This window comes from Ursus arctos, unplaced genomic scaffold (assembly GCF_023065955.2).
Source record: "Ursus arctos isolate Adak ecotype North America unplaced genomic scaffold, UrsArc2.0 scaffold_36, whole genome shotgun sequence".
In the NCBI taxonomy this organism is placed as follows: Eukaryota; Metazoa; Chordata; class Mammalia; order Carnivora; family Ursidae; genus Ursus; species Ursus arctos.
Window position 1 is genome coordinate 5877561 of NW_026623050.1, and position 22768 is coordinate 5900328.

Genomic DNA, 22768 nt, shown 5'->3' on the forward strand with positions numbered 1-22768 from the left:
TTAGGTAAAAATGGATGTTTACTTGAAATGAGAACAGTCACAGCAAACTAAAAAGTACTAAAAAAGATGGACACACCGACGAGGGAAACAGGAAGGGGAAGCCATACAGATGCCTTCAAATCTTGGGAAAAAGAGTGATGGGGGCAGGGTTAGAATTCTGATGAAGTCAGGACTTCAAACTCAAGCAAGTGGACTGGAGGTTATTGAATAATGGGCATTTGGCTCATAAAGAGGAGAGGGGGAAGAGTAAGGGGAAAGAAGGAGAGAAAGTGAGAGAGGAGAAGGGAAGAGAAAGGAAACAAAGAAGAAAGAGGAAGAGAAGAGAAAAACAAGAAGTTTCCTCTGTGTACACCTCTTCCCTGGGAAGCAGCCGTGTTTATCTTTGTGTCGTAATAACATTTACAAGTTCTCTTCAGACCATACACTCATCTTCTTAAATTAGAAAGGGTGACAGTTCTCTTGGCTCCATTCTGCGAAATGCCAGTTGTCATGATCTCACTATTACAAAAGGGAAAAGGGGGGGAAAAAACCACCTCCCAAGAGATTGATATCACTTAAAACAAATGCCCAGTGGCCCGGCCATTTGGTCACTGTCCATGTTCCCCAGTGGCATGTGAATTTTTCATCCAGACCTAAACTGGATGCCAATCTCCATGTCATCGTCAATCTTCAAAATTCTTCATTCAATAGTTGGAGTTTTCTTTATGTTTGCTTGCCTTACTCTTTTAACTGACTCTCGTAATTTTCTTCCAGGAAAGTAAAAAAAAAAAAAAAAGATAACAACAGAAAACTTGGAAAGATCACTTAATCTGGACTGCACATGTGAAAACTGTTCAGAAAAATTGAAAACTTATAATTTATAAATGGGCGGCTCGAAGTAGCACGTTGAACCTCAGAAAAGTTAAATTCTTTAAGAGGAATGTGATTAAGCAGCATCAGAAACAAACTACCTCATGGAAATCCTGGAAACTCCATTGTTTCATAGCTTTGCAATGTGATAGACTTCCTTAGTGACGGGGACCCCTGAAGCTCACTAAATTCCAGATTAACTACCATCCGTGCCATTGGTGAAGACATCTGGGAGACATTTCTCAACCCATCTCAGTAAGATTCCAACGTGTCATAATCTCCACTTTTCGGAAATCGTTATTTCCAAAGATACTGCCATGACTCCACGTAGTTTGTGAAAGTAAATCGATTGACACCTTTACAATCTCAATAAGAAAAACAAGGTACAGAATTAAAGCACATTCTATTCGTCTGCAAGCTAACTTGTCTGTACTTTTTCCAGCCCTTGAACCACCGGTAAGGCTCCCATACCTAATCCAGGTACTCGCTGGGCCCTTCAGTTGTAGGCAGAACAACTAAACATCTCACTCTACAAAAGATTTGGTTGATGATGGGCTGAGGGCTTCTTTCATAGTTCCCAGAAAGCCTGAAGGTCAGATTTCCTGTAGGTCCATAAACCCTGCTCAAAAATCAGAGTGATTCTCTATCGCATCCTCGGCTGGGTAAATCTAAAATAACGGTGCATTTCTAAAGCACTTGGCAATCCCAACCTCAAGCCAAAATGTAGCGTCCCTCCCAGGAACAGCAGTAAGTGTTACAGAAAAGTCAAGAGAGAGTCGGGAAACCACCAGAGTCAGGGACCCCGCAGGGAGCAGAGAGAAAAGTAGAGGCAGCTTTAGTCAACAAACTGTGTTCTGTGTCTTCTTTATCCTTCCTTCCTCCCTCTTCCCTTCACCTCCTGGGTCTCCCACCTCTCAGACCTTGTTCCTAACAGACAAATTGGAAAGCTCTTATGCCAATTTTAATACTGAGACATCTTCGAAGCCATATGCAATGAATCTTGAACAGCAGAGTGCTGTCAAGAGAAAGACTGAGCTGAAAGTCGGGGCACCTGAGCTCTTTCCTGGACGTCCATCACCAACAGGCTCTAGGACCTCATTCAAGTCACGTCCCCTCTTTGAACCAACTTCATCTATTAACTGAGTGGTTGGACTAGATGGCTATTTCTGGCTTAAAAATTCCAGGATTTTATTTATGGTTGAGTTTCAAACACTGGGAGAGAAAGAAGAAAGTAGAAGGCAGGAGGCTTTCTTTGGACTCATTACACTAAGACCAGCCAGTGATTCCCCAGCCCCCTCCCCTTATCTGTCCGGCTGCCTTCAGATGTGCACCCTTCTTGTGAGGTGGCAAACAGAGAAAAGAAAAAGCTCCTGCACTGAAACCCAAACCAGCCATACCTATGAATGCTCCAGAAGGACACTGAGATGATAAAGCATAAAAGTTGAATAGAGAATAAGGTCCGAGGATCTAATGCCTAACATGGTGACTACAGTTGATAATACCGTATTATCTAAATGAAAAAGTTCTCACACACACAAGAAAGGTAACTATGTGAGCGAAGGATGTGTTGATTAACTTGACGGAGGGAACCCTTTCCCGATGGTTGTGTATATCAAATCAGCACATTGCACGTGTATTCTCAATATCTGATCATTTTGTCAGTTTACCTCAATAAAGCTGAAAAAAAAAAGTCAAATGGAGACAAGAGCATGAAAGAGAAGTTGGAGAGGCTCCTCCAACTTTTTACCATTGGCCCTGCACCCCCATCCAGAAAACCAATGGGTCTTTGTCAAAGACAGCATCAGGGGAAGGGGTCTGTCATTATCTCTGGTAAGAGGAATCTCCTCACTTTCCTTTCTAGCTACCTCTCCCCACTTCCATCTCTGGGCCCAGGCTGAGATCTCATCATCTCCTTTTTCCTTCTTCTTGCCCCATGTCCTCAATTTCCCAGCAGGCCCATTTCCCAACTCCTCCGCTCACGATCAGCTACTCCTGGCTAGCCTCTCCTGTGTGAGCACCTTGGACTGCATCTCGACAGTGGGTAGAGTTTGCTGCTGGCAAAGGCAAAGGAAGAGAGAGAATGGTGCAACTTCTCCAGAAAGCACTTGAATAATATATGTAAAGAGTCTTTAATATATTTTATCCTATGACCTATTCTTTCTCTTATCCTAAAGAAGTCAGAAGACGTTCCAGCAAAGTATGAGTGAAAAGGCAATCCAGACAGATGAAAAAGAGCTGCAGGAGTTGTGATGTTTGTGGCTCTGAGTAACAGGAAACAGCAACAAACTGGCTTAAATAATCAACACATATCCAGAGAACTCTGGAGGCATGAGAACCTTCAGGGTTGGTAGATTTAGCAACTCGTGTTCCTTCCAGGTCTCTGCTTTTCCTTCAATATTGGTGTCTTACTAAGTTTGGCTCCCCTAGTGGCCAACAGCGCTTCTCAGCATTCTTGTTCACGTCCAAAAGGAGCTGGAGAGAGCTTGATTTCTTAAAAATAAGAAAGAACTTTTCCCAGAAGCCTTCAGCAAGCTTCTCATTTGCCAGAATTGGGTCCCATGGCAATTCCCAACTCAATCTCTGTCTGGAAAGGGAGAAGGGAGTTACCCTGAAGCCAATAGCTCTACCCCTTCTTACTGAGATCAATTCGCAGAGAGTACTGCCTCAATCCTGTGAGGGTGGGCGCCATGTTTGGGAGTCAGTCACCCCGTGCAGCCCAAGGGCTAAGGCATATCCACGCGAAACGGTATAGCTGGTTAGGGAAATGGTGAGTAGTCCATCTCTTGGTACCATAAATTCACTTGAGCACAAAGGGCCTTGGAAATTCAACTATTAGAGCCCTTTCCCAAGCCCAAGCCTTTGGGTCCTTACAATATAGTCCTTAGACATAAGAAAATAAAATTTACTTTGGAAAACTAAACAATAAAGAATGTAAGCTGATGCATTATGCAGTAAAGATAAGCCATGTCTCAAGGTATCACAGAAAGAAGAAACAGTGCAACACAAAGCCACTGGAGAACATCTTATGAAGGAGGCAGACTGGTGTTCGATTGAAAGATAAGGAAAATCTGGTAATTTCCGTCTGGCTTTGCCCATCAAGGTAGCTGAGCTGAAACAACTCTAAGCTATGAGCTACCGAAAAATATTCAGAGCGAATGAATTTGTGATGTCTTCACTGTAGAGATGTTATGATTCTGGTCTGTTCTAGAATTCAATGATTTTTGGGTGCTGCTCACTTAGAAGAAATTTTCCACTGTGCAGCATTTTCAATATGTTTTTTTTGTTTAATCCCTACATAAAATCACAGTCCACCTTGCTGTTCTTTGCTAGATAAACAAATTTTTTTCTCAATTATCCTGCTCTCCTTAAGCACAGGTAGCTTTTAAACTAGCTGTTACTGACAGTCCTTTCCTCCTATTTACTGGCAATGTTTTTAGGTCAATCCCACATCCAATTAGGGGAACTTGGAAAAAGGAAATCCTACAGCAAAATGCCCTGTGCCTTACAATGTAATTTTAAATACATAATCCTCAAGGATAGCAACTTGGCAAAGAGAGAACTGGCCCCTTTCCCTGGAAGAACGCATCATTCGGGTCCCTGTCAGATTACTGGCCTGAAATCCCAGCATTTGTAAATACATACCCAAGGGGGACGATATCCCGCCAATTAAAGGTGTAGGTTTTCTTTCCCCTTTTTCCACTCCTGCTTCTCTCAAAGCTTCCCCGAGGTATTTAGGTTTCTGGGGAATATTTTCAGCACACACTGACCAGCAGGAATGTGGGTGAGTTTCTAACTCTGCCCAAACCCCCGCTTCACTGTGATCAGTCCTTTCTGCCAGAAAACCTGGAGTGCTGTGACTTGGGGAAGGTCTTTGCGTTTGAGCTAAGGAACTCCTATACCTCTGTCAGCTTTCTTTGACAAGATAGCTCTTCCCTGCCACCATACAGGTCACCTTCCCACTCTCTGCAAAGCATGTGCGAGGATAAAATTCTTCTCCTTGTTTTGTTAAAAGAAGCCAAGTTCCAAGAAAATCCAGAGGGATTCCCACAGTCCCTTAGTCACGGAAGCGCCTAGCTTGAAGGGGCATTCCAGTGAGCTTCTATTCTAGCCTATCCATCTCCCCAGGGGAGATGAGGTTTTTACAAAAGGAAAGATGTATCCTGCTTTTGTGGGCCTCTTGTGGACCTTACGCCCCCAGCTGATTTGTCTAAAATTAGCAAGTGGGTGAATAAGCAGGAGGCCATCAGCTGGCCATCCCTCCAAAAACTGTGCCTAGGTACTTGGTATGATGAAGAATTAATAGCAAGTGAAAAGAAAATTGCCTTTCAAGGAGCACACAGGATGCTAGGGAAGAAGGAAGGAGAGGGACATGTATGGCTGCTGACTCTGGAATCTTCAGATCTGTTTGGATGAGTCATTACTGATGACTTCTGCAATAGGAATCTGATTTGACTAATCGTCCGATAGAAACCCTTATTTCTGTCTCTCAACATGTGAAATCTATCTGGCTGTCAGGTTTAGTTATTACTTAAGCAACAAACCAACATGTGTCTTAGGAACATACTTGTCATATTCCAGAAGTACTTGATGTATACTGAGTAACGAGAAAACATCCATGCTGTAATACACACACGTGCACCTTGTCACACAACACTCCCACACAGGAAAAGTGAAACTGCCCTTTGATGAACGCAAACTCGTGGGTGTTTCCAGCAGTTAGGAGTCCTGCCAGGTGTGAGTCCTAAGAAGGAAGGTGAACCCGAGGGCTTTCCCCAGCCTGTGGCTGAGATCCTTATTTGGTAAAGCTACTACCTAGCCTTCCTGAGTCTCAAGGCCAGCCTGATAGCGCAGGACCACAGCAGGGGAAGTGTGGCTGCTGACATCCCAGCCCTAAGAGATGAATGGAATTCCAGGCAGCTGGAGTCACGCTGGCTTGAGACAGTGGTTTGGAGACCAGACTTCCAATGACAGAAGCATTAAGCAGCCGCGCTCATGGTAATTGGTGCACCCACAGAAATGTAACCCACACCTCGGTTTCAGGAGCTGAAAAATGAAAAGAACGTTGAGGGAGGAAAAAAGGAAATAAAATGATAGGTGGAGGGTAATTTATTACTTTATGGGTCTGTTCTGTAAATAGTTTAAGACCCAGAGCCAGATGGTTCCTTAAATCCTCCAACCAGGAGTCACGTTAAGAAGCACGAGCGGGCATAAAAACTGTTTTTCAAGACACAAGTTCAGTTTTGGCTTGAGGGAAGTAGATAGGAGTACGCTTCCTTAACAATCCTGTCTAGAAAGAAGCTCCCTTTGCGGGTCCCCTTCATCAGAATACATATACCGCCCCCAAGCGGCCAGCTGTGGAAGCGCAGTAGCAGGGCGAGAGGCGACTTTCGCGGGGACCTGGGCGCCAGGCAGCTGCAGAAAGTGTGCCCTGACGGGCAGCGGGAACGCGAGGTCCGTTCACCGCCCGGCTGGCCCACGCGACCCCGCACTCGGCCCTCTTAGGACTCGGGCGGAAGACGGGCGCGTGGTCCTACACCCCAGCGGGTGGATGGAGGAGGATCACCAAATAGCCCAGCCGGAACTTCTTTAACGACTGCTTCTCTCTGGGCCCCATTTACCCCGTTGGGCTCATTTGGTTTTACAAACGGGCTCGGTCCCCAAGTGTCAGCCGTCGCCCAGGTATCCAAGGAGATGGGTTTTCCTGACAGCCCTCCTAAGGGTCAGGGGGCGGGGGGGGGGCGGCTAAAGCCCCGTCCCGCTAGGGTTGCTCACACTGAGTCCTGGAGCCAAAGTGCTGAGCACGAGGGCGCCAAGGCTGCGTGGGCGGGCACCTATTTTTCAGAGACTTTCCACCGCTCTTCGCCCCGACCCCCGCCTCCCCCCCAGCCCTCCACTCTCTAGCTGGAAAGCAATGCGCCAGGCAGCGGGGGGCGGAGAGAGGAACCCAGACTGGCCCCCCCGCCCCCTGCCCGGCCGCCTCCCATTGGCCAGAAGAATCCCCAGGAATGTGAGCGCGCCTTTAAAAGCGCGCCGCTCCGCCGCCTCGCCAGCCACTGCCTCCGAGCCGGCAGCCGAGTCTCGGCTCCCGCGATCCCTGCCCGCGCAGCCTCCGACTCCGGCCGCCGCCTCCCCGGGCGCCCTGCCCGCCCCGCGCCTCTCCCGGACTCGGCGCCGCTCGCCGCGCCCTCGCCGCCGCCCCGGGCCGCTGCACCCGAGCGCACACAGGTAAGGAGCCCCCGGGCCGCCGCCGAGGACCGGTGCTGCCCGGTCAGCCTACCTTGAGCTCCGAGGCTTCAGCCCCTCGGGGACCCCGCAGCTCCTACTCCTCGCCTTCCCCCGCTGTCCCTCTAGTCGAAGGGCTCCAGAGCTATTCACTCTGGCCTTGGGGTTCACAGACCAACTCGTCAGGACTCCCCAATATTTTCTTTTATTCTCCAAGTGTTCCCCACACCTATCAGTCGTCTAGATGAGAGTCTCTACTTCCCCAAGTCTCTGCGCCCCCAGACTGCATCTCCTGGTCCTGCTGTTTACTCTCAACTTCCCAAGAAGTCCCCAGGTTGTTGGTCTTTGCCCCAGCGCCACCCCCCACCTTTAAAACCAGTCTCCGCCCCTCGACTCTTTTTCTTCCTGATGCCCTGTCCAAAGTAAATAGTGTCTACCCCCTCCCCGCGCCCCATTCCAGCAAATGTGGGGCCAAAGGGGGGATGCCCTAGGGCCCTGGCCCCAAGCCCAGCCTCCAGGTTGTGCCCACCCTCCCTGCTTGGCTGCCGCTGACCATGGGCTCTGTGTTTCCGGTTACAGGCTCTCTGCTGGGCACAAACAGCTCCACCATGGGGCTGGCCTGGGGACTCAGTGTCCTATTCCTGTTGCATGCGTGTGGTTCCAGCCGCATTCCAGGTGAGTCTACATGATACCTTTTGAGAGGGGAGGGAAGATGAGGTGCGGGGGTAACCCGAGTGTGCCTCCCTCCCATGCTCTGCTCTGCCAGCTGTTTCTCCCCAGAGCCCTGACTGAACATCAGCAGGCAGGTTCCCTCTGAGCATGGTGTTTATTCAGCTCTTTCCGTGGTTGCCCGGAGTTTTCGCCCTGTCCTTTCGTCCCCATCCCTGGCCTTAGCCTAGAAAGCTCACTGTGTGTCCTGCTCTTGTTGAACAGAGTCTGGGGGAGACAACAGCGTGTTCGACATCTTTGAACTCACCGGGGCTGCCCGTAAGGGCTCTGGGCGCCGACTGGTGAAGGGTCCTGACCCTTCCAGCCCAGCTTTCCGCATCGAGGATGCCAACCTGATTCCCCCTGTGCCTGATGACAAGTTCCAAGACCTAGTGGATGCCGTCCGGGCAGAGAAAGGCTTCCTTCTCTTGGCCTCCCTGAGGCAGATGAAGAAGACCCGAGGCACTCTGCTGGCCATAGAACGGAAAGACCACTCGGGCCAGGTCTTCAGTGTGGTCTCCAATGGCAAAGCGGGCACCCTGGACCTGAGCCTCACCGTGCAGGGGATGCAGCATGTGGTGTCGGTGGAGGAGGCGCTCCTGGCCACCGGCCAGTGGAAGAGCATCACCCTGTTCGTGCAGGAGGACCGGGCGCAGCTGTACATCGACTGTGAGAAGATGGAGAACGCAGAGCTGGATGTCCCCATCCAGAGCATCTTCACCAGGGACCTGGCCAGTGTGGCCAGACTCCGCGTTGCCAAAGGAGGGGTCAATGACCATTTCCAGGTGAGGCGTCTTCTCCGGTTCCCGGTCTGTGGGGTCGACTGCCCGGCAGCTGACCTGTCAGGGGGGCTAGAGCGGGAGAGCCTGCCTGTGGCCTAAAGCAGTGGTTCTCCGACCTCAGGGAGCATCAGAATCACCTGTAGGGCTTGTTAACTCACACACCGCTGCACCCTATTCCCAGAGTTTCAGATTCAGTGTGCCCGGGATGGGGCCTGATGATTTGCATTGCTAACAAATTCCAGGTGAAGCGTATGCTGGTGCTGGGGTTCTGGGGACCGCCGTTGGAAAGCCACTAACGGAAACAAGAAATGGTTTTCCTATAGCCACCTGTTCAAGTCTTAGATACTCCTTATGCTCTCCTCAAGAAAATAACTTCTTTCAAAGCATTCCACCAATCGTAATGTAGCTTGAAATGGATACTGTGAGCAGAATAAGTACCACGTGGCTATTTGATTACCCACGGGGGTGGAGCCAGTCTCAGGAGCTGGTCTCCGAAGGTGAAAATAGTGGTTATTCACTGCCGCAGCTTCTTCCTTGCTTAAACATCTAGGTTTTTGCAACTGTGGCTTTGAAACTCCCACATCTAACTCTTTGACACTGGAGAGTGTCATTATATCCTCTGTCCCTAGGATCCGATTCCATTTCCTGTGTACCCAAGTAGGCTGATAACGGATTTCTTTGTAAAGTACTGAAGACTTGGCAGGAGACCCAATTAAGATTGTGAAGTTGTTTGGCAGTTTACGTTGGTGTGTTATTTTGACATGGTGATCTTTAAAGAGAGCTCTTTCAAACTTCTAGAACCTCTATTGTGTGCTTTTCCTGGCATAAACCGTCTCCCCCACCCATTTCCCCCCCCACCCCCCCCCCCCACCGCTCTACAAGTAACGTGTGTCCTCTGCCCCCAGGGGGTGCTGCAGAACGTGAGGTTTGTCTTCGGAACCACACCAGAAGCCATCCTCAGGAACAAAGGCTGCTCCAGCTGTGAGTACCCTTCTGTTCTGGGGGGCATATGAGGACATTCAGGGGATTCCACCCAGAACAAGCGGAGAAACCGGAAATGGTGGTCGTGCGTACATTACCCGGGTAACTTAGGAAGTATATGAAAGTGCCTCAAAGGGTGATGCACATATGGGCATCCCCTCCCCCTGTGTCCTTCACCCCAGGTTTAATGTCTCTCCAACTAGGAACTCCAGGGGCTGGCTGGTGAGAGCAGCTGTGTGAAGATCTTCCATTACTTTTCTCATGGTGTTCCTTTCTTTCTTGGCAGCGACCAATGTCCTTCTCACCCTGGACAACAATGTGGTAAACGGCTCCAGCCCTGCCATCCGCACTAACTACATTGGCCACAAGACGAAGGATCTGCAAGCCATCTGCGGCATCTCTTGTGACGAGCTGTCCAGCATGGTCCTGGAGTTGAGAGGCCTGCGCACCATTGTCACCACACTCCAGGACAGCATTCGCAAAGTGGTCAGTGGCCTCGGCTCCCAGCCCTTTAGCACGAGCACCTGAAGGTGTATCACAGATGACCCCCAAGGAAAATGAATATGACACTAATGACCTTTCTCCCCCTTTTAGACTGAAGAGAACAAAGAGTTGGCCATTGAGCTGAGGAGGCCTCCGCTCTGCTACCACAACGGAGTTCAGTACAGGAATAATGAGGAATGGACTGTTGATAGCTGCACGGAGTGCCGCTGTCAGGTGAGGGATCATTCCAGAACGAAATAGGAAGTGATGGCATGTGCTTGAAACCAGTCCCTAGGGAAATACCCAGATAGCCACACAAGCTCTTTCTATGCTCTATGGCCTGATACGAAAGCAGGGTTTTTTGTTTTTATTTATTTTTTCAAGATGCATTTGTGACCTCCATAAAACCTTAACTCTCAGAAAGTTTTTCAAAGTCTTCATATACCCCAGGCCAAGTATCTAAAAGAACAAACCTGCTCAGACATTTGAGTAATTTACCTGCTTTCGTTCAAAGCCTAAGTGTTGAATGTCGGGTAAATAAAACCTGGCCGGAACATTCCTTTCATTTCTCCAACCCTGACTTGTATTCAGCAATGACATCGAGAGTCCCTTAACACAGCACTGATTGTTCCAATCACTTAGCCCGACACTGTGAGGACGCAACTGTCCACTTAGCTCAAATGGCACCCCCTGCAGGGTGTGTGTCGCTGGCTCCCCAAAGCCAGTGCCAGGCGACTTGGACGCTTCGCCTGATGCACTGAGCAAAGTCCGTTTAAATACAAATCCTGGATTGCTAGATTTGGGAGCTAACTTGATTTTCATTCTTCTCCAACATAATATAAAACCAGATCTACACGTGAAGGGGGGAAATGTTCACTGGTCTTGTCTCTATGCAGAGAAAATTGTAAAATTTCAAAGCCCTGGCTGAGTAAGGAGTTCATTTCAGACACCGATTAAAAGATTTGACTCAGATAATGGTGGTTCCCTTTGGATAAATTCTACATGCTGTCACTTCACTCAGTAGCAATTGAGAAAGAAGTCTCCAAAGCACTCAAGCTGTATCCACAGCATGGTGGCTGCAAACAAGACCGACAGATCGATTAAACTCCTTCCACCAGAGCAGTTACAGCTCTGACCGTGTTTCGTCTTGTAATGGAAACGTTACGGTATATAAACTTCTGCTTACAATATGCTTAGTAACCCATGTCTCCCTCTTGCCCTGCAGAACTCCGTTACCATCTGTAAGAAAGTGTCCTGCCCCATCATGCCCTGCTCCAACGCCACAGTCCCCGATGGAGAATGCTGCCCACGGTGTTGGCGTAAGTTCTTAGAGCTGCATGACCATTCTTGAGTGACAAAGTCCATTCTCCATATCCATGGGACAGCTGAAATGGGACACGGGAACCCCACCCCCATTTCCATTGTGTTTCCACTCCGTTTCCTGCTGTGGCATCTGGGTAACTGATGGCTTGGCTGTTCTATGGGCAATCATGATCTTGGCACAGCTTACTAATTTTGACTTGAGGCTGGGAGGAAAGGAGAGACGAATGTGTAGCAGTAATAGCTCTAAGTGGACTGCTTTTAGAATTTGACACTATGGCCTAGAGGGAAGAAAAATCTGCTCACCAGATAAGTTGACGGTCGGTAGTGCAAGCACTGAACTTAATTGGGCCTGGAGGTTGTATGCATTTTATCTGCAGGAGGAGTGGGCCTAAGAATAACAGTTTCAGTTTCGGGGCACTGGCAGAAATAAGGCACTATATTGTTCCGTGGCACCCTATCCCCGGGTGGGTGTTGCCCATATAAATTAATCCCTTTGCCGAGACAACATTGAATGTAGTACACACAAGTCATAAAATGATTCAGCACAACGAAGATGAGAAATGAAGCAGGAAAGTAGCAGTCCTCCTCCAGCTCCACACACCCCTACCCCTACCCCCAAGTGGTCACAGCTCAGAATAAGCAGTCTCCTCCGGGGCCTGCGTTAGCGCTCGTGGTGCTGTGATGGTCATGGGCATATCTGCTTCTGTTCAGCTTTCACATCAGGTGTGGGCTGAAGGGAACAAAGCTAGCTGGAGACCAGCGGAGTCCTGACCTTGAATCAGGGATTGCTAGGAAAACTTCCAACTGTTGGCAAGAAGAACAAGTTCTTGGGCTTGTGTCTGATACAGCTTCATGTGATTGTAGTCCTGGGGCCCGAGCAGACGGTAAACAAGCCCATTCTCTTGTGCAAATGCGTACAGAGAAGGCCCCACATGCTAGGGTAAGAGGAGCCGCACACTGATTAACCTCATGACCGAGTTGGAGGCAGAGCCGACAGCAGCCAAGCCGCCTTCAAGCTCGTCTGCCAAACACATGGTCTATGGCTCCCCTGACAGCCCAAAGGGCCTCCTATGAGCTGCCTGCACATGGAGTACTCTTGGAAGCCTGAGACTGGAAATGCCCATCAAGCTATCTTAAGTCAGGAAAGGGAAACACACTCGAAATGCTGAGAAAGGCCCCGTGAAGAGGCCAACACATGCTGGGAGAGGGTGGGGCTGTACATGTAAGGACGTGGGATAGACCCTTTGGCTATTGGCCTAAGAAATACAGGGCTTTTCGCCCTCTGGCAAAGGAAGAAGGTCCCAAAGAGCATGAGCTACAGAATAGCTGGTCTTCACTGATCGCACACTAAACGAACCCGCTTCCTCTGCAGCCAGCGACTCTGCGGATGATGGCTGGTCCCCGTGGTCCGAGTGGACCTCCTGCTCTGCAACCTGTGGCAATGGAATCCAGCAGCGCGGTCGCTCCTGTGACAGTCTCAACAACCGATGCGAGGGCTCCTCCGTCCAGACGCGGACCTGCCACATTCAGGAATGCGATAAGAGATGTGAGCATCTTGGCCACTTAGCGATGGAGAGCACAGACTTGGCCCTGGCCTCATCTGGGCAGCATAGAGGTTAAGGGCACAGCTTCTCGACCACCTGCATCTGAACCCCAGTTCTGCTCCCCTGTGCACCACTTACCCTCCCTGAGGCTCCTTCCTCAACTGCACATTGCGGGGAATAATAGCTCTTGATAGGGTTATTTTGAGGATTTCATTTAGGTAATGCATTCAGAACGGTTAGCACAGAGCCTGACACCTGGTGAGCACCCTATAACCGGCAGCTTTGTATTTCAGTTAAACAGGATGGTGGCTGGAGCCACTGGTCCCCGTGGTCATCTTGTTCCGTGACCTGCGGCGATGGTGTGATCACAAGAATTCGACTCTGCAATTCTCCGAGCCCCCAGATGAACGGGAAACCATGTGAAGGCGAAGCCCGCGAGACCAAAGCCTGCAAGAAAGACGCCTGCCCCAGTAAGTGAGCGCGTACAACATGGCTGAGGGCTGAGCAGCAGCTCTGCGCGGCTGGACGCCTGGCGTCTGTGGCCTCTAGTCCTGTGGGTCATGGAGGGGGGAAAGGTTACTTCCTAGGCAACAAGTAGAAGCCAAGTCCTACATGCTCAGCAGCTTCTTTTAATAAAAAACAGAAAGAAAACCATTTTAAACTCTCTCTTCCCGAACCTTCTCTCCACGTGTCAGATGAGCAGAAGTTTTCTTGAACAGATCTAGGGGAGTCTTCTCTGACAGGGGAGGTGTTTGACAGTTGACCTCAACTTGGGCCTGTGCTTCACTTCCTTGCAGTCAACGGAGGCTGGGGTCCCTGGTCGCTGTGGGACCTCTGCTCTGTCACCTGCGGAGGAGGGGTGCAGAGACGTAGCCGGCTCTGCAACAACCCCACACCCCAGTTTGGAGGCAAGGACTGTGTCGGTGACGCGACAGAAAAACAGATCTGCAACAAGCAGGACTGTCCAATTGGTGAGTCATGCAGCCCAGGATAAGAGCACCCTTGGGAGTTTGGGTTTCTTTGTCGTTTCATTGAAATCCACGGTCAGCATTCAAGGGCGGGGGAGGGGGGCTGGTTCTGGCTTTGAACGGTCCTGCGTGTTTGGACTATATTGTCCATCTGGCATTTCCGAGTAATCTCAACACGTGAATGGTTACACATACCCTACACTGTTAAACGCTTCATTGTTCTGTGACGAGTGGGCCAACAATAACCGCTTAGACCAACCGTTTGCCTGTCTCCCTGATCTCAGACGGATGCCTGTCCAATCCCTGCTTTGCTGGGGTCAAGTGTACGAGTTACGCAGATGGCAGCTGGAAATGCGGTGCCTGTCCCCCGGGCTACAGCGGAAACGGCGTCCAGTGCGAAGACGTGGATGAGGTGAGGAAGGGCTGGCCGCATCACTACGTCTCGGGAAGCGGCTCAGCGTGCCCCGGCCCCTTCCCAGGGCGGCGTTACCGACACAAGAGGCTCACTGTCGTTCCTCCCACAGTGCAAAGAAGTACCCGACGCCTGCTTCAACCACAACGGCGAGCACAGGTGTGAGAACACCGACCCCGGCTACAACTGCCTGCCCTGCCCGCCTCGCTTCACGGGCCCGCAGCCCTTCGGCCGGGGTGTGGACTACGCCACTGCCAACAAACAGGTAGACGAGACTAGACTCCCACACCGGAGTCGGGGGGGAGGGGCGGGGGGTGACTGAAACAGCCAGCAAAGGGAGGCCTGTCCTTTCACAGCCTTCCCGCAAGACGGGAAGAGGGCTGAGCATACAGCCTAGGGTTTAGAAACAGGGCAAGACAGTCCATTGAAAATGCAGCAGGGGGAGAAATTGCCCATGACAATAGAAACTGCAGCTCTGGACTCAGTGGTGAGCTGATGGCCTTGTAAAGCCACAGGGGCAGACACGGGAGGGACAGAGGTAACCCACACTCCTCCTCATGGAGCCTCCGTCTCCATGGAGAGGAGAGGGACACAGGGACTCTGGAAGGCTCTGCATTCACTTCGGGACGCTGTGCCCGCAGGTGTGCAAGCCGCGCAACCCCTGCACGGACGGGACGCACGACTGCAACAAGAACGCCAAGTGCAGCTACCTGGGCCACTACAGCGACCCCATGTACCGCTGCGAGTGCAAGCCCGGCTACGCGGGCAACGGCATCATCTGCGGGGAGGACACAGACCTGGATGGATGGCCCAACGAGGACCTGGTGTGCGTGGCCAATGCCACCTACCACTGCAAAAAGGTAGGGCCCGCCTCCCTCGCGTGCCTCCCGAAAGCAAGCACGTCACCCTGAGCAATTTTTAATGCTTCAAGTTTGAACATGAAAGTTGACAGATGAATTCACACAAAGGCAGAATGGCACAAAGCCTTCACATTAAACCCCCTGGAGCCACAGACATGAGGAGGGCCCTTTTGGCTGGTGCGCTCCAGAGCGGGTTCTTTTCCCCTGGAAAATGCTCGCGACTCTCCCAAATACCGCAGGGTAGGACTGGTGCCCCCAGGGTGTATGAAGCACAGGGCATTTATAAAAAGACCCATCCCCCCCCAAAAAAATGCTTAGTTTCTTGTCTTCCCATGAGAAATGACAAGATGCTGTCAGGGAGCACAGCATTTCTGGTCCGTGTGCGGCGTCCGGGGCCCCTGCCCCGGGCTCGGGCTGAATGAGGGGCACAGAAACAGACCCATCATATGCATTCTCTCTTCCCAGGATAACTGTCCCAACCTGCCAAACTCCGGGCAGGAGGACTACGACAAGGATGGAATCGGCGACGCCTGTGATGACGACGATGACAACGATAAAATCCCGGACGACAGGGTAAGGATGTGGTCCAGGCCTCCTCCATTCCCCTTCTCCACGTAGCAGCAGCCTGCGAGACTCCCACACAGTCACTCGGTGCAGCTTGAACACTTAGATGTTGCCAAGAGAGGGCTTAAAATGAGGGTTTTGGGTTTTCATCCCCACCTTCCCTCCCCCCAGTTTAGCAAGAAATGACAATGTATAAACAAATGACAGCTCCTCAGAGTTGTTTCACTTTCTTATCTAAATTGCAGTAAAATTTATATCGGTTATACTGAGAACTGGGGCGGTGTCCTTATATTTACATTGCACTGACCTGTAACCCACAGGAATCCATTTTTCATTCATTAGGCCCTGGCTTTATAACTTCTGCAGTGAGGACTAAGTAGAAGACGTCACAGACGGTTGCAGTTGTATGTAATGCAGACGGCTGCAGGCCTGAGCTGGTTGCACGGACAGTGTTGTACAACGCTCCGTTCTTTTGCAGGACAACTGCCCATTCCATTACAACCCAGCCCAGTATGACTACGACCGAGATGATGTGGGAGACCGCTGTGACAACTGCCCCTACAACCACAACCCCGATCAGGCTGACACGGACAACAACGGGGAAGGAGACGCCTGCGCCGCAGACATCGATGGGGACGGTAAGGCGCCCCTGACTGCGGCAGGCCTGTAGGCAGTAGTGACCACACTCAGCTCTCACCTTAGTTCTCTCCAGCCCTGGCTCTGCGTGTGTGGTTTATTGAAACCCCAGACGCTGGAGATTCCAACCCTGACTGGTCACCTGTTCCCTGTAGGTATCCTCAATGAACGAGACAACTGCCAATATGTCTACAACGTGGACCAGAGGGACACAGATATGGATGGGGTTGGAGATCAGTGTGACAACTGCCCCCTGGAACACAATCCAGATCAGGTAGGTGGACCCCATCGAGAATCTTCCAGGAGAGTGCTGGAATAGATTTTGCTAGGCCTCTAACTCCGGTTTTTTTGTTTTAAGAGTTCAAACTCTTTCATGACCATGGCTCTCAGCAGTCTCAAAGCCAATTCCTAGATTTTCATGAGAATGCCATCTCTGAGAGCTCCTTGCAAGAGGACATCCCATAGATCCTTACTGTGACAACCTCGTCTGTCAGGTCTTACCTACTCCGTGTGATCTACCAAATTACGCAAAGCAGAGATCTGAGAACTCTAGTAAAACCAATCATTTCTAAGACTAACCGTTTTCACGGCTAACGCTATAACCTGGCTGTAAGAAAACCTCAACCTAAAAATACTTCCAAAACTAGAGAAATTCCTGTTTGTCGTTCTCAAAATTATTTGGCATTGCAAACACATCGGTTTGTTCTCTGTGTGACGGAGTACTACAAGTAGACCTTAAACAGGGTGCATGTTTTTCTTGCGTCTCATTGGCCTTCGTATTCTAGGAATCTAAGTTAAGGCAGGTCTTTTTAAAAAATGCTTTGCTGTAGAAACTTGGAAATAAGCTTTTTAAAAATGGAAATTTTGTAAGATCACAGAAATGATAAATCCAGCTTTTTCCTCCTAACACTTGTTAGGAGGTCCTGGAAAACAAAAAGCAACAGGATAAACAGCCGTGGGCTATAACAAAGTAAAGTAGAAGGCTCTGGGGTAGCTCTGCTGAGCAAACGGCATTGAGGGTCCTCTGTTTTGAGTTTGGGTCTTACCATAAACTTGTTTAATATCATTTAATCTCCCTGGGAGAGTTTTTCATTCCTCAGATTATAATATTTATATCAGTTCAGGCATTATGTAAATCTTACTCGCAAGCAAAATTCCAGTCTCTGTATAAATCACCCCTGAGCATCCCATGCACACTGAATATGAAATTACGGAGATATACAGTTTTGAAGAGACTTAAAGTTTGACTTCACCTGAACCAACAAATGAGAACCCTCATAGACTAGATGTATAAAACCAAATATAGAAAAAAAAAATTTAAATAAAAATCCTTAGTCCCCACCATACACATTACCCGGTATTAACCAAAAGCAGTGCCATGTTTCCATGATTTAATGACCTAGAGTAGAAATGGACATGTCTACAATTTTATAATTGAAACCTTCAATGGAAAATAAGAATGACCCAAAGAATTTCATTTAATGTTGAGAAATAAGCAGTTAACAGATTGAAATCTTAATGTTTTGATCCATTAAAGTGAGGCACCTTCGTCATTAATTTTATTTAGAAAGTTTTATATTTAAAAACTCTGAATAGCTTTTAAAATTCATATTAAAACAAGGATCAAGAAAATTTAAGATTTTACTTACTTGAGCAGGGGGGCAGAAGGAAGAGGGAGAGGAAAAGGAAAAGAATCCCAAGCAGACTCCACAGTAATTATGGAATCCGACACGGGGCTTGATCCGAGCCCCCTGAGATCATGACCTGAGCTGAAATCAAGAGCCAGATGCTTAACGGACTGAGCCCCTGAGCTGCCCCAAGGATCAAGAAAATTTTACTACTCCTCTCTTTTGGCAATAGTTTATAGACCCGAAACCCCACTGGCCATATCAAACACGGGAGAATCTTCCATAAGTCATCTTTAACATTAACGACTTACACTTCAGTTTACCCTCCCTTTCTCTTTCAGCTCGACTCTGACTCAGACCGCATTGGAGACACGTGTGACAACAATCAGGATATTGATGAAGACGGCCACCAGAACAACCTGGACAACTGTCCCTATGTGCCCAATGCCAACCAGGCTGACCATGACAAAGATGGCAAGGGAGATGCCTGTGACCATGATGATGACAATGACGGCATTCCTGATGACAGGGACAACTGCCGACTCGTGCCCAACCCTGACCAGAAGGATTCTGATGGTGAGTCAGGGGAGCCCCTTTAAGAGACTGACACCATGCGTCTCTGGATTGAGAAAATAAAAGCAAAACTAAGTGCATTTGAGAGGATGAAGAGATAAGATGCCAACTTAAACAAGATAGTGCATTTCTGATACTAGTAATGTTTCAGAATTTCACTGAATATTATATATTTCACTATATATAATAGAATATAATATACATAATATATGAAATATATATTATATAATTATATATTATATATAATTTATATATTCCTATATTTCCTATAATAAATATATATATTTCATGTTATATATATTTCACTATATATTATAATAGAATATATTATAATGTAATATAATCTTGCCTTTTTGACCTTAGGTGATGGTCGAGGTGATGCCTGCAAAGACGATTTTGACCATGACAATGTGCCAGACATTGATGACATCTGTCCTGAAAACATTGATATCAGCGAGACTGATTTCCGCCGATTCCAGATGATTCCTCTAGATCCCAAAGGGACATCCCAGAATGACCCTAACTGGGTCGTACGCCATCAGGGTAAAGAACTCGTCCAGACCGTCAACTGTGATCCTGGACTTGCTGTAGGTGAGTAGTGAGTTCGCCACACCAGAGGCTAGCGCACACAGGGGAAAGAAGCAAATGTAAAATCTGGCACTTACGTGTATCCCTGAGCATGTCTGGGAATGTAGCAGAAGCTTCTGAGGGCTTCAGCTTTTAACCTCGGTCTGGCCCCCTTCTCCTAGGTTACGATGAGTTTAATGCCGTGGACTTCAGTGGCACCTTCTTCATCAACACGGAAAGGGATGACGACTATGCTGGATTTGTGTTCGGCTACCAGTCTAGCAGCCGCTTTTATGTTGTGATGTGGAAGCAAGTCACCCAATCCTACTGGGACACCAACCCCACTAGGGCTCAGGGATACTCAGGCCTTTCTGTGAAAGTTGTGAACTCAACCACCGGGCCAGGCGAGCACCTGCGGAATGCCCTGTGGCACACGGGAAACACCCCTGGCCAGGTAAGAACAAGGCTCTGAAGAAGGGAGAGTGGATGGGTGCTTGCCTAGCACTCGGGGTGCTGTGCTTTGGCCAACACTTCCAATGTGGGGGGCGGCGGGTCCTTAGATACCACGTTCCCAGCACCGTCAACTGCAGCATTAAGCTCTGCCTTGTAAAAACTAATAGTGTCTGAGAAGGGAGCTCGCTGTAACTTAAGAGTTACCTTCAAATCCAAAGACCTTTCCAGCCTCTTCAAACAAAACTTTCCCTCTCTTTCTGCATTATACAGACATTCAACGGGGCACATCAAATGAAAGGCCTTGGAAAAATCCAACATGGCAGCCCTCTAATTTAGGTCCACTTGGTACCTTTCACATACTGTTTCTTATAGAACAAAACTAAGTCTTGATGGAGCCGTGTTTCACCCTTTTTCTTTTCCTTCAGGTTCGTACTCTGTGGCATGACCCTCGTCACATAGGCTGGAAAGATTTCACTGCCTACAGATGGCGTCTCAGCCACCGGCCCAAGACGGGTTTCATTAGGTAAAGATTGTGCTGACGATGTTTGACTTAGTCACACTAATGGGGAAGCAGGAAGAGACCAAAAAGTAGGGGTGTCACTCACGAGATTTTCTTTTTCCTGCAGAGTGGTGATGTACGAAGGGAAGAAAATCATGGCTGACTCAGGACCCATCTATGACAAAACCTATGCTGGTGGTAGGCTAGGGTTGTTTGTCTTCTCACAAGAAATGGTGTTCTTCTCTGACCTGAAATACGAATGCAGAGGTAGGAGCAACATTACTGCAAATGCAGTTGACATCTCTAAGTCAGACTAATAGCAAGAGTGCCAATTCTGGAAGCATCTGTTTAAAAGACTGTTTTAGAGACAGGGTTATTGATACTTTGCTGTGGAAGACCCTAAGAACAAGGCCTATGAACTGTGGCCAATCTTAAATTATGCTTTGGTTACTATAAAAGTAGAGCTCTAAGGCTAATTTATTAACTGATAAAGCTAGTACCTTCAGGAATTAATTGGCTTGTATATTTGTGTGTTAACAGATTCCTAATCATCAGACTTGATCAAAAGACTGATCCTAACCAATGCTGGTGTTGCACCTTCTGGAACCACGGGCTTCAGAAAACCCCCAAGATCCCTCCTCCCTGCCTTTTCTCTGCTTGCATATCATTGTGGACTCCTAGAATATGGGACTTGCCTCGAGAAAATGCCATTTTCCCAATGAGACTCAGCATGCAGCCTCTGAATGCGAAGAGAATCGCCCAAGAACAAAAACAATCACATTGGTTTGCTTTTCAAAAAGTAAAAGCCCCCACATGCTTCAGCTGGCAGGTGGCCGCTCCACTCTGTTCCTGTCAGAGTAGAGTGCTATGGGGAAGCCATCTTGGAGCAGTGGACTCCAAAGCATTTCCAGGCTTGTGAGAGAAGGGAGGACTCACTAGAATTGGCAAACCACCACCCTTGACAGACTCCCTCGGAACTAGGGGGAGCAGGGGACAAAGCCCTAAGGGGAGGGCGTGTCCCCAAGAGATGATTGTATGAAGAAAAGATGGAGGAGCTGTTACATGTTCGGTACTAAATCATTTTCAGGGGATTGGAAGACTCTTGCTGGATTTCATGATGCTGACCAGTGTTAGCTGATTAACCCGCGTACATAGGCTCTTACATAGAAGCAGGGAAGGGAGGGAGAGACTGGCTTCTGGACTTCCTCCCGGATCCCCATCCCTTACCTCTCACCCATAGTGGGCGCACTAGGGAGTGAGAATGAAGCGGGTGGAAGGCGATGCTGGCTGCCCCGCCTGCTCGCCACGAAATTGTTGGTTTTATTCCACACGTAGCTTGTGCAGATGCAGCAGGAAGATCAGAAAACCTACCATCTCCGTGTGCACCAGGCTGCCTCCCAAGGGATGGGCAGCCGTGCTCGTATATTTATGGTTAGAAAGGCACAAAATTATCAACTAAAACATTCCTTGTCTCTCTTTTTCCTGAATATCATGGAGTTTTCCAACTCTTTTAGACTAGGGTTTTGTTTTGTTTTTTTACAAACACTTTACAATATAAAATATTTATTTTTTACTTACTCTGGAGGATCTGTCTGAAAGACTATTCATGGAACAGGAAGAAGCATAAGGACTATCCGTATCAGCTTTGTTAGGAGTCTTCATGACTGTAAGATTGTAAATACAGATTATTTATTAACTCTGTTCTACCTGGAATCTAGGTTTCATATGGAAAGTGTCTGACAGCAGGTAGTGGGGACTGAGCAACAAATCTCTCAAGAACGGCACGAGGAACAGCAGAGCGAGCCGCCCCTCACTTTGTGCTCAGAGTGAATGATTTGGGATCTTTTTTTATCTTTTCAAGTGGAATTGTCCATTTGCTAGTGTCTTTAAGTCTCGAAGCCATGAGGCCTTTCAAACTGTTGTACCCCATCCCTTGTGCCTATTTCCAGGGAGAAGAAAAGCATCTACACTTTGTTTTTCCAAAAGAGAAAAAAAAAATAACAAAGGTGAAACTTATATACAAATATTACCTCATTTGTTGTGTGACTGAGTAAAGAATTTTTGGATCAAGCAGAAAGAGTTTAAGTGTCTTACAAACTTAAAGCTACTGTAGTACCTTAAAAAAAAAAAAAGTCAATGTTGTACATAGTATAAAAACTCTTTGCAGAAAAGTATTCCCAATAAGGAAATAGCATGGAAATGTTAAATACATTTTCTGAAAGTTATGTTTTTTTTTCTATCTTATATACCATTGCTTTATTTTTATAAATTATTTTCTCATTGCCCTTGGAATAGATCTCAGATTGTGTAGATATGCTATTTAAATAATTTATCAGGAAATACTGCCTGTAGAGTTAGTATTTCTATTTTTATAAAATGTTTGCACACTGAACTGAAGAATTGTTGGGGTTTTTGTTTTGTTTTTGATTTGTTTTTCGCTTGTTACCCCCCCCCATTTTTACTATTTGCCAATACCTTTTTCTAGGAATGTGCTTTTTTTGTACACATTTTTATCCATTTTACATTCTACAGCAGTGTAAGTTGTATATTACTGTTTCTTATGTACAAGGAACAACAATAAATCATACGGAAATTTATATTTATACTTACTGTATCCATGTTTATTTGTTCTCTGCTGGCTTTGTTATGAGGTATGGGTAAATTCCATTCCTAAACAAGACCGCATACACAAGAACGCATTACAGTAAATATTAGT

General features: G+C 48.0%; 1 protein-coding gene across 1 annotated transcript; it reads left to right on the forward strand.

Annotated features, from left to right (window-relative positions):
• The first annotated feature begins 6902 nt into the window (after positions 1 to 6902).
• On the forward strand, positions 6903 to 22655 carry THBS1 (thrombospondin 1). Its single transcript, XM_026480050.4, has 22 exons — positions 6903 to 7074; positions 7651 to 7746; positions 8005 to 8564; positions 9467 to 9542; positions 9829 to 10028; positions 10137 to 10259; positions 11251 to 11344; positions 12721 to 12894; positions 13186 to 13362; positions 13690 to 13863; positions 14145 to 14272; positions 14385 to 14537; positions 14914 to 15132; positions 15598 to 15705; positions 16175 to 16334; positions 16488 to 16606; positions 18302 to 18536; positions 18897 to 19124; positions 19283 to 19554; positions 19979 to 20076; positions 20180 to 20319; positions 20593 to 22655. The coding sequence occupies exons 2-22, from the start codon at positions 7680 to 7682 to the stop codon at positions 20598 to 20600; spliced, it is 3513 nt and encodes a 1170-aa protein (XP_026335835.1). The 5' UTR covers positions 6903 to 7074; positions 7651 to 7679; the 3' UTR covers positions 20601 to 22655.
• The last annotated feature ends 113 nt before the right edge of the window (positions 22656 to 22768 follow it).

Excerpts from the sequence above, each read along its gene's own strand:
- THBS1 (XM_026480050.4), top strand. The coding sequence starts at position 7,680 with ATGGGGCTGGCCTGGGGACTCAGTGTCCTATTCCTGTTGCATGCGTGT. Across the intron at positions 16,607-18,301 it reads TGGAACACAATCCAGATCAG|CTCGACTCTGACTCAGACCG; the intron begins GTAGGTGGACCC and ends TTTCTCTTTCAG. Across the intron at positions 18,537-18,896 it reads TGACCAGAAGGATTCTGATG|GTGATGGTCGAGGTGATGCC; the intron begins GTGAGTCAGGGG and ends TTTTGACCTTAG.